Here is a 23,022-nt window from a genome sequence, read left to right on the forward strand (position 1 = left end):
AATTGACGCCAAAGTGTTGGTGGATGTCGAAGTGAAAAAAAAGTAAGTGAAAAAGCTACACTCGAGCGGCTTTCGTCGGCCCCGGCAACAGCGCAGAAAATAGAGCCCTTCGAGACTTGCAGCGAGGCATCAGCACTCGCATCGGAGCACTCGCTACAGCTCGCTACTTCGATCAGGTGCTGGCGACAACATGAAGGAACCGCACCGTTCGAACTGGATGTTATGAGCGTCCCCTTTGGAACGAGGCGGTGGGTTACGCCACCAAGCTCTTGCTACTGTACTGCCTAATGTCATACCTAGGCTAAAATTCCAAAATTGTGATGCTGAATTGTGATTGTGATTCCAGAATTGTGAGCGCCACCTGCAGGGAAAGCTTAGAACCTCGCACCATGCCTTTGGTTGGAAAATAAGGCCTAGGCTAGCGTGCAGTCCATGCTCTGTGTATCGATACAAACTTGTTTCTGCCTCATTTTAGTGCTTTATTGAATTGCTTTCAATCGGTGCATGAGTAATGATTGAAGAATACACGGGACTTCTCGAAGTGCTCTGCAACGAATGATGACGTTTGGCGGTATCTGTCCTCGAACACTTCGACCACTCGTCACGCTGGGCACAGCATGACGAAGACTGTGGTAAATCAACGTATAAACTTCACCACTGCTGATCTAGAAGGTGGATTGACTGGTACGAGCGATGTGCAAGCAGTCCATGAAGACAGGCAGCGAGTACATTGTGTCCGCGTGGTATATGACCGGATCCTGTGTTGGCAGCTCCTATACAGTTTAACATGACACACACCTGCCACCCTCCCAATTCGCCCAGGAGATGACAGATTTTTAACTGAACTTTCCGATTGTACGATCACTGTCTTATATCTCCTGAAAAGTGGTCTCTGTTTGCGCAATAATGGTTTTTGCGAAACCAGCACTGCAACATCTAAAGCCACATCGTAATTGTCGGCATCACCAACAACGGCTCCACTAGCACCATCAGTATCATTGACTAAGCAGCCCACTTTGGTGCCTAGTAAGCCGACCAAAGCCAGAGCCAATGTAGCTCTTGCATTTCATGCCGGCCTTCCTCCATGGTGAATCTTGTTGCTGCTGCTTGCACGGCGTTGCTGCTTGTGTGTATGATTAGTGTTGGCTAGATCGTGTGTATGCGGTGCACCGTGTAAAGTTACAATCCTTGTGTGCTTGATGCCATGGCACTAGCAAAGCCCAAGAAAAGGTATTTGCAGAAGTTTTTGCGATCTTATACTTCTGAATTTCCGTGCTTTTTGACATCAAGAAAAGGAGAACCTTATGCATTTTGTGCAACGTGTGGATGTGACGTCGCCACACGGTGGCAAAGGCGACTTGAAACTGCATGTTTCCACGGCGCACCACTGAGCAGCAAAACGACATAGTGAACTTTCTCCGGAAGAACTGCGATGACAGTGTCATACGTGTGGAGTGCCTGTTTACGGGATTCCTCGTCGAACACAACCTGCCCCTTAGTGTCACTGACCACGTTGCGCCTCTTCTACGGAAAATGTTTCCGAAATGCGATGAGGCCAAGCATTATGGATGTCAGCACAACTCTGAAACGCAACTCGGAAGAATGCAGAGGTGGCCAGCCTGAAATTTATTTTACAGGCATCACTCTCGAGCCATCGTTTTTATATGCAGTTTCCCTCAGCTGCTGCCCCGAGATTCCACTGAATCTACTGAAGATGCTTTAGATGCTCTTGAAGCCTAGTTTGCCACACTACAGGCGTACAGTCTTCAAGAGCACATTCTGAATGAAGAAAGGTGAGACGTGCAGTGGTCTATGGTTGGAAAAAAAGAAAAACGCTGATGGAAAACATGTTTCACCGAGTTGCTAAGGGGATGCTATGTTTACTCGTGATACCATATAGCAAGGCAGAGTGTGAGAGGATTTTTGCACGGCGCAAAAAACTAGGACTGAATTCCGCTCATCAATGTGCAACACAACCCTCCAACACCTGCTGCTAGTGAAGGGCCGTCAGTCTGAACCATGTTTTGAGCAAAGCTGCTCGGACAAATTTTTGAAGTGAGCAAAACCTGCTACTGCGAGGGCCCTGCAAAAGGACTCGAACACTGCCTGAAAGTTTGACACCCCCCCCCCCCACCCCACCCCCTGGCGCGAATAAAGTTTTCCGATTTTTTATCTCGCCAGATTGGCAGGTATGATAACATGATATGTTATATACAGCGAAGCAGCAATGTTTAGATACTTTTAAGAATTGTTAAAATAATGTCAAAATTTTTTTAAGCTCAATCATTAACTACTGTATTAAAATAGCAAATTTTTGCTGCCTCTAAGTTGCAGGTTATGATAACTTTTCAGTAAGCAGAAATGCTAGTGGACTACATTATTGTTACAGTAATGTAATGTGCTTCCGTTACAAGCAAATGCAGTTGACTGTACGATTTAGTGCGTTGGCTTCATAAAATAACTCGCGTGCTGCATTTACATTAGAAAATGTTACGAGTGTGGCTGCGTGCAACTCAAAGCAGCGCAGTGCTAAATCACTGGCTCAAAAAAAAAAAAAGCAGAGGGCGGAGAAAGAAAAAGAGGGGTTGGGCTCACACTGTCCTGTTAGTGTGTCTACCAAGGAAACGTATGAAACATGGCCAACGATGGTACATACGTTAAAACACGCAGAATATGAGTGGTGGATAACCAGCTAGCCGAAGAGACAACGAACCACCTTCAAGTCGGCACGACGATGTGTTGTAGACCTTATGCGAGTGCCTACAGTAACGAAGCAGTCAAACTATAGTGACAGGGTCAGAACTATTTAGAGCTGAGCGAACTTGAATCAACACCCCGATGGTCTCCTACACTCCTTTCACAGTCCCTATGCATGGTGACGTAACATCGTGACCCACAGGGCAGCAATACACATTTTTTTCACAGCATGTTTGCCTATTAAGTTTGTGGTCCTCTTGCCTTTTCACGCAGCCTCGCCCGGAGTATTGCTGCACATGAACACTGTCGGCACATACTCCTGATGATTTACGAGGGAGGTTACGACACGATGGTCACTCGGAGTTTTTTTTTTTTTTTTTTTTTAAGGAAATTTGCCGGTGATGAAGTGTGCCCAGCAGATTCAAGAATGCTCTGCTGGCTGCCCCAATGAGCCGACCGGGTTTGCATGCCTCGCTGCAGATATCCACATGAGCCTTCTTCGCATATGTTTTTGCAGATGGAAATCGGAAGGAGCTCGGCTTTTTGTTTCCATAGTGGTAACTCTTGCACCCAAAGTCGACACAATTAACCCGTATACTAAAAAAAAATACAAGTGCAACCACTAGTTTTTTCGTAGCAACACCGACCGGAGTGTCTGCGTTGCCCCGTGTTGTTTTCCAACCAAGTCTAGCTACGATAACCACCGCAAGGGGGACTCGCATCGCGCCAGTTTAGTGCATGCGTAGAAAGGTTTTTGGAATCGGTAAATTCGCATGGCACCTCAAAACCAGTGTCGTATATTTCATAAAGGAACAACTTGATTGTGGCAAGGAAGGGTCCTGCTCAAAGAGTCGCAACAATATAAATAAAATTATGCAGGGCAAAGTTACGCACAGGCTTCGGAACATCCAAAAGTACTTGCATTAAGTCGCACGGGAACTTGTAGTATTTCACAGTCTGGTCCTTTTCGGCACTTTGGTCGCAGAGTGGCACTCAACAGTTTCGCGGCATCGCGCCACATGAACGAGGCTGGCTACGGCACGCACGCACACCGAAGAGCCTAAACAAAGCGGAGCAAGCACAGGCAATGTTGCTCACACACCCACGCAAAAAAGCACGAGGTGAATGCATATCGCACGAGGCAGGCACATTCTGATGTGAACCAACTTGCTCAGACACACGCACGTGACAAGCACAAGATGAATGCATATCACATGAGGCAAACACGTTCTGATGCAAACCAACTTGCTCACACACGTGAAGAAGCACGAGATGAATGCACAGAGCACGAGGCAAACACGTTCTGATGCAAGAACCAACGCCCTCTTAGCCCCAGCTCGACATTGCGAAAGTATCCCTGAGCAGTGGTGCCTTCACCAAAACAAAAGCGGTCACAACTGTAAACTCGGCTGAGACGCGCCCAGCTATTGTCTGTGCTGCAATGTAGCTGGCCACACCTTGCTTTTGCATCGAGCTGCCGTGCACAGAGGCTGTCAGCTGATGCAAGACAGGTATTTCATGATTGCTGGGATAGACCATTGTCCCATATAGAAGCTGTTGATAGTGACTCAGAGCAACAAACATGTGTTACAGCAACAATGAAGTCACCTGATTGCATGCTGCTATTTAACACATCAGAAACGTATTCCGAATGTGCAGGGCACACAACACAGCAAACGTGCAAATGTAGCTTTAACTTAGCATCTTGGCTTCGCTTAGTTTGTCTTATCGTTTGGCTGTGGTGAGTGGCTACTGTAGTACTGGATTTACTAGGACATTGCAATTGCAGTAGTGTGATTCACTACTTATGGTTTCGGGGAGGTACTGGCAACATATCAGACACTGGCAGTAGTTGCTAATCTCGGTGGCACTGCGAGGTGTCTGAAATTTTGTTGGCCCTGATAGGTTCGAACAGACTTGCAACAATATTCAAGTGCCACGAAAATGTGATTCTTATAACCGCTAATTGTTATAACCAGGTTTAATTGGGGGTGGCCGAGCCATGAGAAAACTATAACGGCGGAGAGGCCAGTGCCCCTCCCTACCACCTTCCACCATTTGGCTGTGGCTGCTGATTGCGTTGACTTGTTTAACTGCTTACCTTTGCTTCCTGCATGCTCTGATCGCGTGCAACAAGCCGCGGCTGTCGGCGTTCAAAAATGGCACGACTACAACAACTGCAAAGAGGGGTCACGGGCAGCAAGTGATGTGCGAGCTCCGCTAAGGTATCGCTTTGGTGGCCTCAAAGGGGCCTTTCTAAAAATGCGAGCAGGTTGCCGCGGCAGCCTCTCGGCTTTGAAAATCCAGAAGAAACGCTGGAGCGAGATCGCCACATGCATTTCACAACATACTTCTCACTAGCTTGCATGAGAAAACCACATGTCTGTCAGCTTTGCTTAATTTATGCAAAGCTTCCCAACATCCTTCTCAAAGCCATCCAGGTGATCTGTGTAGTACAGCAGATGGTCCCTCACAAAAAATAAACCTCGGAGGGACTGAATCATCTGCAGGGCCTACTGCAAGGATGACGTCGAGGCTGCCTGCCCTGCCACGTTATCGCTGCTGTCGTCACTCACTATTCGATGCAAGCCCGTTTGCACCGATTGCCTCAATGTTTAGAAGTACTTTGTTTCCGAATCTATAGCATTGCGCTTTCTTTTCACTGGCAACGTCATGCGTTCTTAATGATCGGTGGGCAGATCGCCCATCTTCTGTTTTGGTGGCGAGTCAAACGAGGCTTAAAAACCCATATGGCCAGGAATGACTTCGACGCAACCAGCAAAGGCTAGCACGACAGACTTCATCCGTTGGCAGAAGTGCGCAGAATGAGGGGCCTGGAAGCAGCGCAGCACTGTCAGTGCAGTTGGCATGCTCCATTCATGTTTCATAGGGTGGCGCAGCGTAGAGCTATGGGCTCAGCCCATTCGTGTTCCCGGGTTGGAAGGGCGGCAGAGAGGCGCGTGAGACTGGCAATGCCGAGAAGACTGGAAAACAAGCGCGTGGCAGCTGTTGGGGTAGCTGGTCATTGGGGTGTGGCTAGAATTTGTATATTTTTTTTCTTTTCAAGGATTTCACATTTAATTATCTTTTGGCACGGACACCCAGCAGGCAGGCTTTATCGTTACAACTGATAATCTGGCCTGGGGTCATTGTAGTGAGTGGGTTATTTCACCATAGCAAACATACTAAAGTTGATGGTGCAGCAGCTTTCCATTGTTATAACCGATATATTGTTAAAATCGGTATCTTTATAAGTTTGTTTGACTGTAGAGTCAAAGCTTGATAAATAGGAAACACTGATGCAGTGAAGTAAACCCCAAGTGTTTCTTGCTACTATCGGCTTGTAATAGTTATAAGTTTTGACGGTACCTTGTCTATAGGGAGAGTTGCAGTGCCATAAAGCTGTCCAAATTATCGGTCAGCAATTCTGTGGGGTGCATCTTCCCCTCCTTCGTATTGAGTTGGGCATGGATTGTCTCCTAAAAGCAGTCTAGGACTATCACCTTGGCAAGAATTTGTGTGCACATTACTGGCAAATGTTTACTGCAACAGATGCTGCCTGTGTGAGAGCCTCTTGCAGCATGTAATGTGCCAGGTATTGCTGTAACTGGCTTGCACATTAATGGCAGCTGCCACTATTTGCTGTAGATGTGTGTTCTTGACTGGCACGGCGTTTACATCAAGAATTAAATGGCACGGCGTTTACATCAATTCATTAAATGTTCAGTGAACAACAAAATTTTACTCAAGATTGCATCTGAGAAAAAGCTTAATATCTCCGCAGCCTCCACTAGTATGTGCAAACATTGCGACGCACATTTTTGCTGGATACCATTACAGGCTGCTCTTCAATTCTGTGTTTTCTCAGATCTCATGGCCCATAAACTTCTGTGGTTGACTGTACAAGGCACTGCTGCTGTCAGTTTGCGATGTGACTGTGCTTATGCTACAGCCAAAGTAGTCAATGCCCTGATTGACTACTACAGCATCTGCATTGGGTTATTGCTAGCAAGACATTGGTGTGAGCCAAAAGGCATGAGAAGAAATGGTGATGAAATGTCACGTGTGTTTCGGACATTGCTTATATTATAGCACTGATTGCTCTCCTGTGCAGGTTGTGCGGACAGCATTGCTGGATGCATCTGGCGTGGCTTCACTCCTGACCACAGCTGAGGCTGTAGTTGTAGAGCTTCCGAAGGAGGACAAGGCTGACCCCATGGGTGGCATGGGAGGCGGCATGGGTGGAATGGGAGGCATGGGTGGCATGGGCATGTAAAGAGAAAGCGACGACCAACACCTTGCCCAGCTGCTAGAGGAAGTGCAGCACCGCAATCGGCTCGTGACATGTCTGCAATGACAGCAGGATCTGGTCGACACATCCGGTGGAGCATCTCGGCTGAGATTGGTCGGGGCTTTCGAGCAGCAGTGCTCAGAGTGCAGTAGTAGTGTATCATAGGGACTTGCTGCAGGGTACTAACGAGAGCTGGAGGTTTGGCCTACCTTTCGTTGCACTCTGCCCAAATGTTTTTACAGCGAGAATATGTTGAATTAAACGTATCGTGTAGTGAATGAGCAGTGACGAGTGCAAGAGCTTGTAAGCAACTCAGAATTGCATGTAGCCTTGGATTCTGCTGTCGGATGTGTGCAGCATATCAAGAGACTGATTATGGCGTTTCACAGTGCATCCTCGGTTGACTGCTGTAAATCGACATCGAGAGGACACCACGTGTAGAGACTGGGAAACAGGTGGCTCATGCTTGGGGCCAGCCTTTTCCTTCCATTGTGCATAGTATGTCAGTTCGCATCTTCTTGGCTCCTCACTGTGGTGCCAGATGCCATCCATTGTTTCGCTCCGTCATTGTTCATAGAGAAAATGTGTAATAATAAATATGCGTCTCCTTTTTCATGTTCACATAAAAAATGCTTGACTGATAATTGTGTGCTCCTGTGTCCATTGTACACGGGATAGATGACACTTTTTAAAATGATTACATAATGTTACCTTGCATGCATGTCAACACCACGACAGCACAATGGTGCTACGGTGACTATGCAAACTCTCATCGAGCGTCTGTATAATTGCTATCACAATAGTGCTGAAATGCAAAAAACACCCATTTACATAGATTAAGGTGCATGTTAAAGAACCTCGGGAGGTCCAAATTTGTGGAGTTCCCCACTACAGCGTGCCTCATAATCATATCTAGGTTTTGGCACATAAAACCCCATAATTTTAAATGTTTTATTACAATAGAGCATTTCCTTCTGTGAAGACAAACAGCAGCCACCTAATGAAGTTATCAGTACATTATACATGTATTGTGATAGCAAACGCATTCAAATCTTCATATAATGAAGTTGTACTTGCGTGGAAAAACGTAGTGAAGCCTGGTAATTTTGTTTATTTTGAGGTTTTAAAGCTTTAACAGTAAAAATAATTTCTCAAACTTCCAGAATATTGCTGGTGGGTAGTATTTTGTCAGTAATCGCTTGTATAGCAAATTAGTAGATAGCTGTATAAAGTAAGGATAGTAGCTTTATCGGCCATATAAGCTTCTGAACATTCGCTTACTAAATTAACGATATAGAATACGTAAGCGTGACTCAACGAGGACGTAGAAAGAAACAGACGCATAAAGATTAAGTTTCGTTTACGCATTCTATCATGGATCCAAACCAACTAGCCCGTCAACGTATTTGAACTAAACTAGCACGGTGTCATGCGTGCACAGGTAAACATGAACACGCATCTCTCGATGACAGCGGAAACTCTCTGAAAATGCTGGAGTTGGGAATCGTGGCAGCAGCCGCGAGCCCATTGACCTGTGTGCTGTCAGGATTGGGGGCTCAATCCCTTCGTCCGTGGTCCTTTGCCAAGATTGGAGTACGGCATGAATTCGAAGGTAGCTGGCCCATGCCGTCGTCCAACTTATTTACGCTGAGATCGTTGATGAAGTGAAGAACTGCTTCTCATCGAGAACGAGGAAAAAGGGGTTTATTTACAGAAAAATTAACTCAGTCTAACATGACTGCTTGAGAAAAAGAGTAACAGTCCAACATGACTGCTCAAGAGAAGTGAACCAGTCTAACATGACTGCTCAGGAGAAGTGCGTCCAACAATCGCACAACCACAGTTTTTATACACTCGATCCGCTGGTCCTACGACGCGGCGGCTGTTCGTTTACACACCACCAACTCGCAGCTGCTCTGAAGACCAGTTTACAGACACAAAGGCACACACATTCCGAAGCCCAAGCGACGGCGTTGAAGGTGGTGCCGTTCCGGAAAATCGACGTTGTCGATCGCGCGTCGCTCATTGTTCCGAGCCACTCCAAACCGTGAGAAGCACAAAAACAAGACGTTCCCGCGGTAGCTTCTTCAGGCGTGTCAAATCAGCTCCGCATTGGGGAACTCTAGAATCATTGTCCACACACCGAATTCGTCCCGTCACCATGTCGAAGCGGGCTGGAGGAAGGCGGCGGGTTCCAGCGCAAAGGTCGCTTCTTTGAACGCCTCGCAGCTGCAGCACGGAGAGGTGGAGAGCGGGAGGTGCGCGTCTTGCACCCCTTGTCGTAATCGGGTGGCAAGGTGACAATCTTGTTGTGCAACCCGCCGTTCTTTACAGTGCCATATGTCGCTTCAACGCGTACGAAACTTCGAAAGATCAGCGCATACGAAGCGACCGGCACTACGTGCACTCTGCAGATACCGCAGATCGCTTTGAAGACGAGGCCAGCGCATGCGCGCACTTTGGCCACGTCGCAGACCACTTACACACACAAGCGCTGGCAACGCATCCCTACGGTGTACACGATTCGCATAGCCAATGCCGTAATGACGCCACGGTTGTGTTCACTCTGTACGGAGCAGCGGGTGAGGAGGAAATTGAGGCACCGTAGCAGCCGCTGGAGAACACCCCTCCTCCTCTGTCTCACTCCCCTGCCTCGTGCACCAAAGGAGAGGTCACGCATCCAGCCACGTTCCGCGCTCGCGCACATGAGATTGAACCCCGTTCGCTGGCACACCCTCGCACACTTTCACTCATATGGAACCTCGTGGAGCCGTCGACGGCACAAATCCACCTGGAGTGTCCATAAAATTGATATCGCAATAACAAATCTCATGAAGGTCGAGCCATAATGGCGTAATTATGAGCATCTGCGCTTGCAGTACAGATCGTGCCCGGAGCGATGCATCGGCATAGCTCACGACATCCAAGACTAGTGGGTTGCACTGTGCGGAACGGTAAATCTTGGGTGTCATGGCTATCCGTGCTTAGTGCCCGCAGCCATCGTGAGATGGCACAGGCACTGTGACACCAATTCATGGCACGGCTCTAGGTTTTTTAGCCAGGCAATCGGGAAGGAAGATTAACTATTGGCTGCAGTCACATAATTAAGCAGGGGACAGAATTGGGCCACAAGGCATTAGGAAAATGCACACAAAGGACAAGAATAGAGAAGCTAAAATTGTATAAACATGCTGGGTGGTCGCAAGCAGGAAAAACTGCTGGAAATTCAAACGTAGCTGAATGACGAAGCGATCAGCATGTATGCCTTGACTGAAACAACTACGAGATTTGGAGCAACCACCTGTTATTAACAGTTTTTTATGGGAGAGTTGCAACAGAATGGCTGGGTCAAGGAAAGGCAGATGTGTAGGCATGCTAATTAGGCAAGGTCTGAAGTGGCAAAGAGTAAAAGAAACGAGAGCATTTGTGGATTAGTGGTACATCATCATCATCAGCCTGGTTACGCCCACTGCACGGCAAAGGCCTCTCCCCTACTTCTCCAACTACCCCGGTCATGTACTAATTGTGGCCATGTTGTCCCTGCAAACTTCTTAATCTCATCCGCCCACCTTTCTGCCGCCCTCTGCTACGCTTCCCTTCCCTTGGAATTCATTCCGTAACTCTTAATGACCATCGGTTATGTTCGCTCCTCATTGCGTGTCCTGCCCATGCCCATTCCTTTTTCTTGATTTCAACTAATATATCATTAACTCGCGTTTGTTCCCTCACCCAATCTGCTATTTTCTTATCCCTTAACGTTACACCTATCATTCTTCTTTCCATAGCTCGTTGCGTCGTCCTCAATTTGAGTAGAACCCTTTTCGTAAGCCTCCACGTTTCTGCCCCATACGTGAGTACTGCTAAGACAGCTGTTTTATACTTTTCTCTTTAGGGATAATGGGAACCTGCTGTTCATGATCTGAGAATGCCTGCCAAACACACCCCAGCCCATTCTTATTCTTCTGATTATTTCCGTCTCATGATCCGGATCCGCAGTAACTACCTGTCCTAAGTAGACCACTTGCAGTGCCTCACTACCTATCGTAAACTGCTAGTTTTCTGCAGATTAATTTTTAGACCCACTCTTTGACTTTGCCTCTCCAGGTCAGTGAGCATGCATTGCATTTGGTCCCCTGGGTTACTAAGCAAGACAATATCATCAGCGAACCGCAAGGTACTAAGGTATTCTCCATTAACTCTTATCACTAATTCTTCCCAAGTGGTACATGGCAAGGCAAAAAGACGTTGCTGGGAGTGCTTGCCTATGGGCAGGGAATAGCAGAGATAACAATTAAGTGATTGTACTGGAAACAATATCAATGCGTTAATAATTGATGAGAAATCTGGCTAGGCGATATTAGTGGGAAATATGAATGTGCCCATGGATGATTTAGACAGATATACTGATAACAACAGTTCTGTAGTGCTTGATCTGTGATGAACCTTATAGCAGTTAACAGGGAGAATAAGTGTCATGGGCAGGTAACGTGGCAATGCAGAAACGGGCAGTCATGTAAATACTACGTCCTAGTCTTAGAATGGTCTACGAAGAACTAGACCAAATGATAATAGATGAACATGGAAAAAACAGCGTGGTTAGTGATCAGTGACATTTAACATGTAAGTTTGAGAGAGATGCAAATGCAAAACATGAATGAATAGCGTCGGAATTTCTAAAAATGAATCGAGAGTAAATAACAGATTGCGAAAGACAGAAGAAAATGGAGGCTTTTCCTACAGCAGTCTGAGAATATAAGGAACTTGTAGACATTATGCAGCAAGAAATAAGACAAGCATGGGAAAAAAGTTGGATTGGAAAGAGGTAACCGCGAAAGTGGTGGAACAAGGAAATAAAGCAAGCTATATGAGAGCTGTTAAGAACGGCCCGCTGAGGTGCAAGTTTTGCCAGCCAGTTGCGACAGCGGCGTCAACTTTTCCTGGAACGCCACCGCAACCCATTAGCCAGGGCGTCACTAAGCCTACTGTGTCCACATTACAAAGCGCCACGTCCGCCACTCTGCGTCGCGGGATTGCCGAGATGAGTACGACGAACCAGGCTTTATGACTGAACACGCCACCGCCGATCTGGTCTGCTGAGAGTGGGGGAGTTCCAGAGGGAACGTATTTGGCGGCAACGTCCCACGCGGAGAACCGTGGAACCGAATGGAGAACCGGCGGCCGCGTGGGGGGGGGGGGGGGGGAGGGAGGGTCAGCTCGGGGAATAAAAGGCACCTTTCCTGACGTAAGCCCCGAGTTCTGCGAAGACCGTCTGACGTCGGTGGGGTCCGTGAACCTGTGCGGAAGTGTGTGTGTCACTCCCGCAGAGAGGCGACTCGTTTACGTTGACTGGTCGAACGTTTCCCTCACCTTGGGATCGAGGGAGGTCCGAGTGTTTATAAACCGCTGTTGTGCGGCTGCTCAATGTACTTTCTCTCGCAGTCATGCTAGACTGATGAACTGCAACGTCCTTATGTAGATACTGTAAATAAATCCATATTCCACGTTCTCAATGAGAAGCAGTCCTCCCTTCAACAACGTCCTCAGCTTGGATAAGTTGGACGACGGCATGGGCCAGCTACCATCTAATTCATGCCCGACTCCAATCTTGACAACTGGTTACGAACGGTGGGATTGACCTCCCGATCCTCACAGAGCGTAAGCAGTCATCTAGGGATTACCCAAGTAACCACGGATATCCGGGCGACGTCCGACGGACGTCCTTTCTGGATATTCGGGATGTCCGTGGGACGTCCATGAATATCCGACGTACGTCCGAGGGACGTCCCTGGGGAATCCAAAGGTAATCGCTTTGGCGTCCGTAGTACGTCCGACGCGGACATCCATCATGGACATTCAGGGGACGTTCAGGATATATATATATATATATATATATATATATATATATATATATATATATGTGTGTGTGTGTGTGTGTGTGTGTGTGTGTGTGTGTGTGTGTGTGTGTGTGTCTTCCCGGGGATATTCCAGATATACACATGCCTTGAAGCGACAATAGTGGCCGGGACACATTCAAGCACCGGACCATTATATATATTACATTGGTCTAATGCTTGAATGCATTCTTGTTCTAAATAAACGAGAAATGAACTTACACCAACTTCCAAATACAATTAAACGTTTATTGTGACCTTATACATATACATAAAAAGACCAATAAGCAGATATATGCGTACTGTTCAAAGAACAAATAAATACACGGATAAAGAAGAAAACTTGCAATTTCAATAGCACAACAACAAGGTAGAGAACAGCAGAACAAAAAATACTTATTGCCCACCCTGCTTTGACATTTGAGTTTGCAGCATGGAATAAAAAGAAAGAGCAAAAACACATCAATTAGCATTATTAAGCAGCGAAAGCAACAGAAATGACATGAAGGAATTAATCTTGACTACATCACTTCACTAGCACTCTGCGACACGAGCACAAAAAATGACATTAACTGGCTAATGCCTTAAACTTTAATGTCATTCGCGGGGTGCCACACGGACATGCTTAATGGTATTGCAGCTTAAATGTTATTCGCGACGTAGTGCGTTCTCGTAAGTCAACTTGCCGTCAAATGCGTACTCTCGTTCCCAATGTCTCCACATTCTGACGTGGCTAAACGAACTATTCGTGAAGAACAATCAATATATTCTTCACTTTCTTTAAACAATAGCTCTTTCTCGTGGCGTAGTGCGTTCTTACAATTATTAAAACTCACTTGGCCATCGAATGCATACTCTCGTTTACAATGTCCCCGCCGTGGCCGTAGTGACCATATTCTCACGATATTAAACAAACTTGTAGTTAAAAACAACTAATATATTCTTCACTTTTTTTAAAAGGAGCTTTTTATTTTCGTAGAGATCAGCAGGCGATCTTGCCGCTACTGACGGCTACAGCTCTGATCATGAGCGCATTAGCCAGGAGAAGCTGTTTGCCAGGAGAATCAAAGGGCGCCGACGAAGAGTCCGCGGTAGCTAAAGCAAATGTAGACCGGGGTCCTGCTTACCAGAAAACCCGCATTGACTTGTGCGTACACCTCTCCTAAGGGATCCTGTTCCGTTCTCACAGCGAAGTGAACCATCCGAAGCGTCACGTAGAGTATATCCATCAGGGAAGCAAGGCACATTGTCCTTAGTGCGCGTAGTGTCACAACCACCGTCCTGAACTTCCGATGTCGCCTCGGTGCAGCGACCAGCATCACAAGGCGTACAAATGTTTGCAGGGACAGCCCGAACGCACATGTTAATGCATGCGTGCGGGGTATGCGCGCCACTGCACAGTTCTAGACTTGCGAATTCTCGAGCTGTTGACTGCTGGCTGCCGGTGCGAGATCCGAAGTCCTCGAATATCGTCTTTGTTTCCAGCGACGCTCTTTTTCGCGCGTGCGGCTTCTCCCGCAGTCTAGACATCCTGGCACCTGTGAAGAAAACACATTTCAATACCCAAACGAATTAAAAAAGAAATCGATGTAGCTGTCATACCTTGGTAGTTGAGTAGGAGACTTCGGCAGGCACGGAAGGTGACAAACGCTGCTCCGCTGCCCTTACAACGATCGCAGAATGAAAAAAATGGCGTGGCGACGATGGCTAGAGCTTGGATTGGATTGGATGACTGCAGCGTTCTGCTTTGCCAAGGTTGTAACACTTCCACGTGCATCTACGCAAACATAAATAGGTTTTTAAAATATTCTATTATTACACAGTGAAATATTTACTTATTCTGGGAATATTCGGTATCTGATTTTCGAGTTTTTAGTTTCTGCTAAAGCTGTCGGCGCCAGAAAAACATAGCCTTTGAGATTACTGTCAATGCATGGCGGCTCTGACGCAGTATAGCTTTCGTAATCGCTTTCAACGCACGCAGCCACCAAAAGCGTAGCCTTTGAGATTTGTTTTTGTTACCTATAATGATATTATTGTATGCACAATTGAACACTGCAGACAACTTCCTGTTTTAAGAAACCAGCCAAAAACAGGCGCACACAGGAAACATACGAGAAGACAGGAAAGAGGCTGGAAGAGGCCTGTCTTGTGTATGTTTCCTGTGTCCCTCTTTTTTTTTGCTGTTTTTTTCTTAATACAATGCACCAACTAGCCCAACAACGTGTTTTACTTCCTGTTTCAATGATAAACCTGAACCTACATGTTCGGAGGTCAGGACCAAAACTCTATGATCAGGAACTTTTCATAATGAGGGATAACTTGAGTGCTTGGCTCTAGGTCGAATAAGTGGCTTCAAATGGGCGCTTATATATTCTGCTAGTCATCCACAAGCATTTTTTTTAAAGCAAACTACAAATTGTTTGTATGACCCACCGATAGAAAAAAAATCGTATTTTAATACTGCGATGTTAAAGTGGGCAGAATTGATATCAAGTTGGAAATATATTTATTTTGCTTTGAAAAAAGAATGAACTGTGTCCGATAGAGAACAAAAATAAACAAATACAATATGAACAAACTAAAATTTCCGGCAATATATTTATGCTAGTTTATATATAACTCACTAGTGTATATCCTGGGCATGCCTATTTATGGACAGCCAGCGGACGTTCAAAATGGGATGTCCCATGGACATCCCGGTGGGATGTCCTTCGGACATCCAAACAGGATATGGACTTTTCCTGTACGTCCCACGGACGTCCGTGTTGGATATCCGGATGGATGGACGTTGGGACTTATGGTGGACGTCCCACGGATATCCGTGGTTACTTGGGTACCGAGACGCCAGAAATTTGGGATTACATGAAGAGGTAATTCTTAGATGTAACAAATACTGAGAAAAGGAAAGGGTGGCGAGTGAGCTCGTGCAAGAGAAAAAGGCGGAAGTAAACGTTGGGTGCATAGCATTCGCAAAAGAGAGAAAGGTGCCCAAAAAGATTTTGGAACCATGAGAGCACTCGGAGCTCCAACTAAATATTTGCAAACGTCTATAAGGGACGAAGACGGCAACAATGCGCTGTCGTACACCAGGAGCGTTATTAGGGGTAACTTCGGCACAAGAGAAAGCATAGTTCAGGCTCAAACAGATCTAGCAACAACAGAGAAGCCCGATAGATTTATTGGAAAAAAAACAGATGTCCCTAATAACACTGCAGCAGGACCTGATAAAATCCCAAGACAGTTAATCAAAACAATAATGCGGAAATTCCTCTGGGCATAGGCCCCGGCTCTGGGGCCTGAGCCGCTCCAATGTTTTCCGCCCCCCCTCTCTGCAGGCAATACCGAGGCCTGCCCCCCCCCCCCCCCAAAAAAAAATGTTATTTCCAGAGTTGTGTTATCCACATCATTTCAGGTTTCTTTTAGGTTGCTTCTACCTTTTCTCTTATATTATTGTCATTAAAACCTATACTACATCATTTTGGGTGCGGGCGTGCACAACTTTTAATTGGTACTTTCGCTTTACTTCTACAAATCCTGACAATAGGAGGACAAGCTCATTAGAACCACCAGCGGCGGCTACCCGAGCCGTACTTTCTCACTTCAACATTTAAAAAATAAGTTCCACGGTGAACAGCAGGCAGAGAAACTATATTTCATTATACACACAGGACAAAGTTCACTACTCGCAATCGGAATGATTAGTTGCCATGCGCGGCGGCGCTTATAAACGGACTCGCAGTTAAAAAAGAAACGGGCGGCACAGTTCCGCCAGAAAGGCAACGCAGTATTAGTGATAGCGAAGTATAAGACGATTACGCAAAGTAAGAGTCTTAGCGTACAAATCCATGTAAAGGCCGCACCCCCAATTTGACGGTGTTGCGATCGGCCTGCAGGGGTACTGACCTGCGAACCTTTCGCGGCCCGCTGCAGTAGTTTCGATCGCTCTGCAGGGGTGGCGTCCTTCAGAGAACCGGCGATGCGAGCAACGTTAACCGACCATGCACTTCTTTCGGAGAACTGGAGACCACAGCAAAGTTAATCCACCATGCGCCTCCTTCGTCGAGTCGACGGCGCCTGCAAGTCAAGCCACATTTGGTGGATTGTCTATTGTTACTTGGTTCGCTGTCGCCTTCAGGGTCTATTTGCAGCTAGATAGCTTCTCGGAAAAGGGTGTTTTGCGGTGCGTTCTCGCGGGCCCCTGAATTCGTCAGTCTGCTGACAGTCGTGGCGGCTACCGGTGAAGTCGGCTCTGGAATTAGGAGGCGCCGGCTGGGGTCAAGCGTGGCAACCTGGCTACGAGGACCCGCTCAACTCGATGGGTTCTGGGAAACCAAAGTGTGTATGTGAGTGTGTGAGCCCTCCCCCTCAAAGGCGGGTCGACTATGTCTTCAACGACTATGGACGGTCCGATTGGACGAAGGTTGGACAGCAGTTTTCCCTCACCTAGGATCTAGGGAGGACAGAGTATTTTTAAGCAGCTGTGCGCTCGACAAGCGGTGCTTGGATCTTTGTGCTCGTGCGCTGTGTGCTGTGCGCTTCGTGGTGTGAGCTTCGTGCTCCTTTTTGCAGTCATACTAGGCTGTTGACATGTAACTCCTGTTTTAATGTAAATATAGTAATTAAACCCTATAGTCCTAGTTCTCGATGAGAGCAAATTCCTCCCTACAACCACGTCCCAAGCGTGGGTGAGTTGGATGACGGCATGGGCCAGCTACCACATAGTTCATGCCCGACTACAAACCGTACAACGGCCAATATTAACAACAACAAAAACTCAACCGAGAAGAACCGTTTTCGATGTGCTCATTCCGATCGCGCTCAAAAGCGTACTTTCGCGCGTCCCTAATAGATGGTGAGGGAAGGCGATAGCGGATAAATAGCGGAGGTTTATGGTGGATGTCATACTCGCAGTTGGAAGAACTAGAACAAATGGCTCGGTCCCATGTGGGGCTCGCCAAAATCCGCCTTTTCACGGCGCGACGGCGCATGCGCCCTGCCCTAGCGGATTAGTCGCGAAACGTTCTCGAAGAGACGCGCGGCCAGATATCGGAGGAAAGTACCCCGAAAAAAAAAAAAAAGCGCACGGACGCTCACTGCAGCGAACACTTGTGCCGTGCACCGCGTTGAAGCTCTACTGGCAGTTCGATGCCGGTGCAGTGCCGAGAACGTGCGTAAGGCTGCAACTCCAGTTTAAAACTGAAGGGCCAGGGCTTCGTCAGGACTGCGCCGTGAACCACGTAGTTGCCGCCTTGCATTGACGGCTGTCAAATTTATCGATAAACCTCCACGTTACACTTGGGCGGCACTTCACAAACACGTTGCTGACGCATTCTTCTTGCAGCGTCAGCCCACTCTTGCTGGTGGTGGCAGCCGCGTGTCTGACTTCACGTACTCGTTTAAGGCGTGGTAACACTGGGTCGATACGAGACCGGCAAGACGCTGACGCCGGCGATTGGCCGACTATTCAGCACTGTGCCACTGAGATCATTTGATCATAATAGGCTGGCAATGACGCAACCGACGTGTGCGAGTTGTCGTATAGCGCGACGGGCTTTCTTGTCGACGACGGCGCCGATAAAATGAGCGTGCCGATCGTGATCGCTCGACCGAACCCGACGCGATCAGCCGTCGAACCGACAGCGCGATAGCTGCAGCTCATTCACTTGTAAATATAATTATTCGCGCTCAAAATGCGTCGACATGACTTCGAAGTTGAAATGCGCAAGCTTCAGTCCTCTGAAGCCATGCACGTGTAGTTTGAGCCAATGTTAATCCTGGCTAAGGTTGGGTTACGCCTGACCCCGTCGAGTTCGTGCACGCGCTACCGATGGACCTGAACTTACATATTAAGCAGTCAGGACGAAGGAAACCGCTCTTATAGTTGAGTTGTGGCCATATAGCGATTTGATAACTAGTCTTCACTTCGCGCGGCACGTACAATAAGCGGCAAGCGGTGAAACAGCGCTGTGCAAACATCTTGTGCTTTGGTCACCGTTCCCGGACGCTGCCGGTCGCATTTCCGTAGATGGTGGGTCTGTGTGTGTTGTTATGCTGACACATTTCTTAATTCCACAAAAGCACTGTTTACTCCTGCGTCCATTGGGAAAGAAGGTACAGGGCCTTCGGTACAGCAGCATAAACTCGTTCAGTAACCAACGGTGTCGGCGATGGCATCCGCGTTTTCTCGAGAGAACTACACGGCCTGTGAGTGGGGGTTCATGCCGAGCACAGTTTTCTCTAATAATACTTTATGGCACGCGCAAACTGTAAGTATGATGAAATTAAAGAAAAGCGAGAATCAGTACAGTAATAGCCCGTAATATATATGTGTCTGGATCGCAGTGGTAGTTGTTTAAGTGGCTCGGTCGCTCATACTGACTCGTCTCAGGGAGGAACAACGCGGCTCATATGTGCAGATATGTATGTTTCGTTACGTTTTGAGATTATTTCACATCAGCGATGGGCCGTTTCTACAATATCTGAAGCTAACAGCGACCTGAAGCTGCATATGTAGATGTAAACAAATGCACCGCTTTGGCAAATCCGACGTGGAAGGCTGCGCTCGAAGGCTTCTTGAATATGCAAAATGTTTAGTGAATGTATTAAAGGAATACAAAAAGCGATGTGCAAGCACAGACATCAGCGACAACGAACTCCAAGGCAGCTGCGACGGAAGGCAGCCGCGTCGGCAGACGGAACTCGGCGTGCCTTTATTGGCCGCGCTGTTACCACAACAGCGCACTCGGGCCTATTCACCCAGTACAGTCGATGGGTGAACGAGATGCTGCCCCGGAGAAAGCATTAATAATTAATCGCGATCCATGAAACGCACAACCGCCACACACTCAACATGGGCGCACGTAAGTACACAAATCAACCGGCGAAATCCCCGGCACCCTTCCAAAACGTTTCCAGCGGCGGGCGTCAGAGGGCAGCACTAGAACATGAAAGAGCATAGAGTTAGTAGAACAATAGTAACTCTATGGTTTACAGTCGCGCTTCATTGCCATCTTTGCTCGAGAAGCGACGCTTGTTGGCGGCATTCCTTCCGTTCCTATTCTGTGCGGTTTTGATCTTGCGAACGCCTTGAAGGATGTTTTGTGGCAAGTGCGACGTCGCTTCACGTAATTTTCTGTTACCATGACCTGCTGCGCGTTCGGATGCCAATATAGTTTTAGCAAGGGCAAGAATATGTTCGCGATACCGTCCGGTAAGCGCAACGGGTTAAGAAGAAAGACATGGCTTCACCAAATCGGAAGGGAGAACTTCCGACCAACTTCTTCCGCGCGACTATGTGATGTAAGTTGTGGCTCTCTCAGAATATTGTATGTGCCAGGCTTGCGTATTGTGCGGCGGGCAATAACGTAGTAGATATTGCACAGTTCACTGTGCATGTTGTCATTTGTACGCACGCTTTAGCATGATTTTTACGCAACGTCTGCTTTGCTTATATGCGCACTACGTGGTCGTGTTAGTCATATTTGGTGCGCTTAATCGTTTTGAACGCCAACCGGCGTGAGTTTGTGGGCACGCGAGGTTGCGTGCGATAACGTGATTACGAAATTTTTAAGATTCAGCGCAGTCCTTTTGATAAAATTTCAGTCTCGATCATGAAAGTGCCCCAGGAGAGCAACTCTCTGCCTTTTGTGGTTACTTACTAGCCTTCTTTAGATAGACTAGCTTTGTTTGCCACCTTTGTTCGTGTTCCTCGTTGGCGGTCGCCCGGTGGATTTGCGATACAGAGGCACCGATGAAAAGCGTGCGTGCTCTCCCGAAACCATGTTACGCGGTGCGTTCGTCGTCGAGCGACCGCATCATAGGTAATTGAGACGTATGTGCTAATTCGCGTGAGCTTTAAAGTGTGCGAAGCTTAAGATGCGGCGGTGGAGCACTCGCAAAGAAAACGTGCGGTTGCCCGCCCGTTCGCTGGCTGGATTAGTCGTCGTTCGTGCTTAGTCGTTTGCTCGTTCGTTCGCGCGCTCGTTTAGTCGTTTGCGCGCTCGTTTAGTTCGCGTGCTCATATAGTCGTTCGCTTGCTCGTCTATTCTACTATTAGTTTCTACAGTCACTATGCCTTATTGAGACGCGCTTGCTGTAGGACTCTTAGGCTGGTGCGTTTATTTACGCAATGAGACAATAAATGGTGCACACGGACTTGTGACTGCAAAGGCAAATCTGTAATGCATCTATGCTGAAAATAAACTGCTAACTTGGAACTCGAATGCCGTTTCATATAATATTAACCTATGGATAAAACATCATTTCACTTGTCGCAATTTCGGCCGCGTCATGGCGGGGGGATTTTTCGCGCGATCATGACTTCATTAATAAAGTCATGTCTCGCAAATGTTACTTCGAAGGGAGTGCAACCGTCCTCAATGCCTGCACCTCAGTGCAACTTGGTTCGCGACACGTACGTCACTTAGTAAACCGACGAACCAACGCACGATGAAGTGTTATTCGTGATAAGTCATTAACCTGAAAAAATTACTGAAGGCCACAGTGGTCATGTTTGAGATTTAGCCAAGCATTGTTATCGCGCTCCCGCTTCGCGCACGAATGCTAAAAACTCATTTTATTTTCTTGTGTACGCACAGTCCCGACTCGATGATCGGCACGCGGTATTTCTGTCGGCGTTGAGACACGAGAAACATAACAGCACCAGCGCCCACCTCTGAGGCTTTGCGCGCGCTTAGATTGGCAAGCACGCACGTTGGCGGCACTGTAGCTTGTAACACACTTTCGAACCTCCAGAGCAGTGATCTCCGTCAGCCTTTGTACGTCATAGCTGATACGCGCCGCGAATTCACATGGTAAGGGCGGCGCGGATTCTTTAGGCTGAGGGCTTGCTGGAAGCCAAGAGGTTGTCATTCGATGGTAAACGTGTTATTTACAATCATTCGCAACAAGATCTTGCGACACGCCCTTGACAAATGCTGCGTACCTAATTGTAGGGCACGCGATACATTCGCAGTCGTCAACGCACAGCGTTAACACTCCTTTAGGTACTTTTTTAAGAAATAGTTATCAAAAAATGAAACAAAAGCTGCCGTTACCGAATTTGTATAAGCATCCGACTAGAAATTCTATGCTGTACACGAAGTTACGCGGAGCTGGAAAGCCAACGTGAACGCCTAAAGAGCACTGCCTTGCTATGCGTGCATTCACTCTGCGAAAGGTCGTCTGCTGCGCTCGAGCATCGTAGGCGGCGCCATGGTCGAGGAGGGAGCGTGAAAGAGAGGAGAAACGAGGAGGAGTGAAGGCGGAGGAGGAGAGTGGCACTACTTTACGAAGTTTCAGGGGTTTTAATTGCAGTGATATATCCTCACCTCCTTCCTGCGATCGGACATTTTCAGAGCATAGTTAGTATCCGAAACTTTAAGCTTGTTCTTTCTTGAAGGTTTGAGGATCATTAGCTGGTCTCCGGGGTTAAACGTACGAAGCCTCGAATTCTTGTCGTAATAGAATTTGGTGTTCTTATGAGCTACTCCCATGTTCTTTTCGAATAGTTATTGGGTTGCGCTTAGCCGTTCCAGCAGATTTAGCACGTATTCAACCACTGTAGGACTCTCTCCTCTTTCCTCCCACATCTCTCTTAACATTCTTAGTGGAGAACGGAGTGTCCTCCCATACACTAGTTCTGCTGGCGAGAACCCTGTCGCTTCATGTGGAACCGTTCGCAAAGCAAACAAAGTGGCCGGCCGGCAGTTCTCCCAGTCATCCTTGTGCTCGTAACAGAGCGCACGCAAAACTCGCTTAAGCACTGAATGCCACCTCTCTACACTGTTTGATTGAGGGTGATAGACGGAACTGAGTATCAACTTTACCCCTCACTTTTGCAAGAATGTGGAAGTCAGTGCCCTGGTGAATACTGACCCTTGATCCGCCTGAATTTCGGCTGGAAACCCAACTCGTGCAAATACTGTCAAAAGCGCGTCTGCTTCTTCGGTGGAGCTGAGCTCTTTCAGAGGGATTGCTTCTGGAAACTTTGTAGCCGGACACAGCATGGAAAACAAGTGCCTGTAACCCGATTTTGTTTTTGGTGGAGGCCCTACCGTGTCTATCACAAGTCGTCTGAAAGGTTATGTTATTAAGGGCACTACCTTTAGTGGAGAGAGAAACTTTATTGTAATTCTTTTA

General features: G+C 47.4%; 1 protein-coding gene and 1 long non-coding RNA gene across 2 annotated transcripts in view; one reads left to right on the top strand and one right to left on the bottom strand.

Moving 5' to 3' along the window:
• Positions 1-7,116, top strand: part of LOC135909365 (heat shock protein 60A-like) — a 39,485-nt gene extending 32,369 nt beyond the window's left edge. The window contains exon 7 of the mRNA XM_065441317.2: positions 6,812-7,116. Coding sequence (XP_065297389.1) covers positions 6,812-6,973 — 162 coding nt within the window. The 3' untranslated portion in view covers positions 6,974-7,116. The remainder of the gene's footprint in view (positions 1-6,811) is intronic.
• Positions 7,117-13,107: 5,991 nt separating this feature from the next.
• On the bottom strand, positions 13,108-14,597 carry LOC135909386 (uncharacterized). Its single transcript, XR_010566709.2, has 2 exons — positions 14,482-14,597; positions 13,108-14,417 (listed from the first exon to the last, which is right to left on the bottom strand). It is a non-coding gene; the product is annotated as an uncharacterized lncRNA (long non-coding RNA).
• Between the last annotated feature and the right edge of the window lie 8,425 nt (positions 14,598-23,022).

This window comes from Dermacentor albipictus, chromosome 1, assembly GCF_038994185.2.
Source record: "Dermacentor albipictus isolate Rhodes 1998 colony chromosome 1, USDA_Dalb.pri_finalv2, whole genome shotgun sequence".
In the NCBI taxonomy this organism is placed as follows: Eukaryota; Metazoa; Arthropoda; class Arachnida; order Ixodida; family Ixodidae; genus Dermacentor; species Dermacentor albipictus.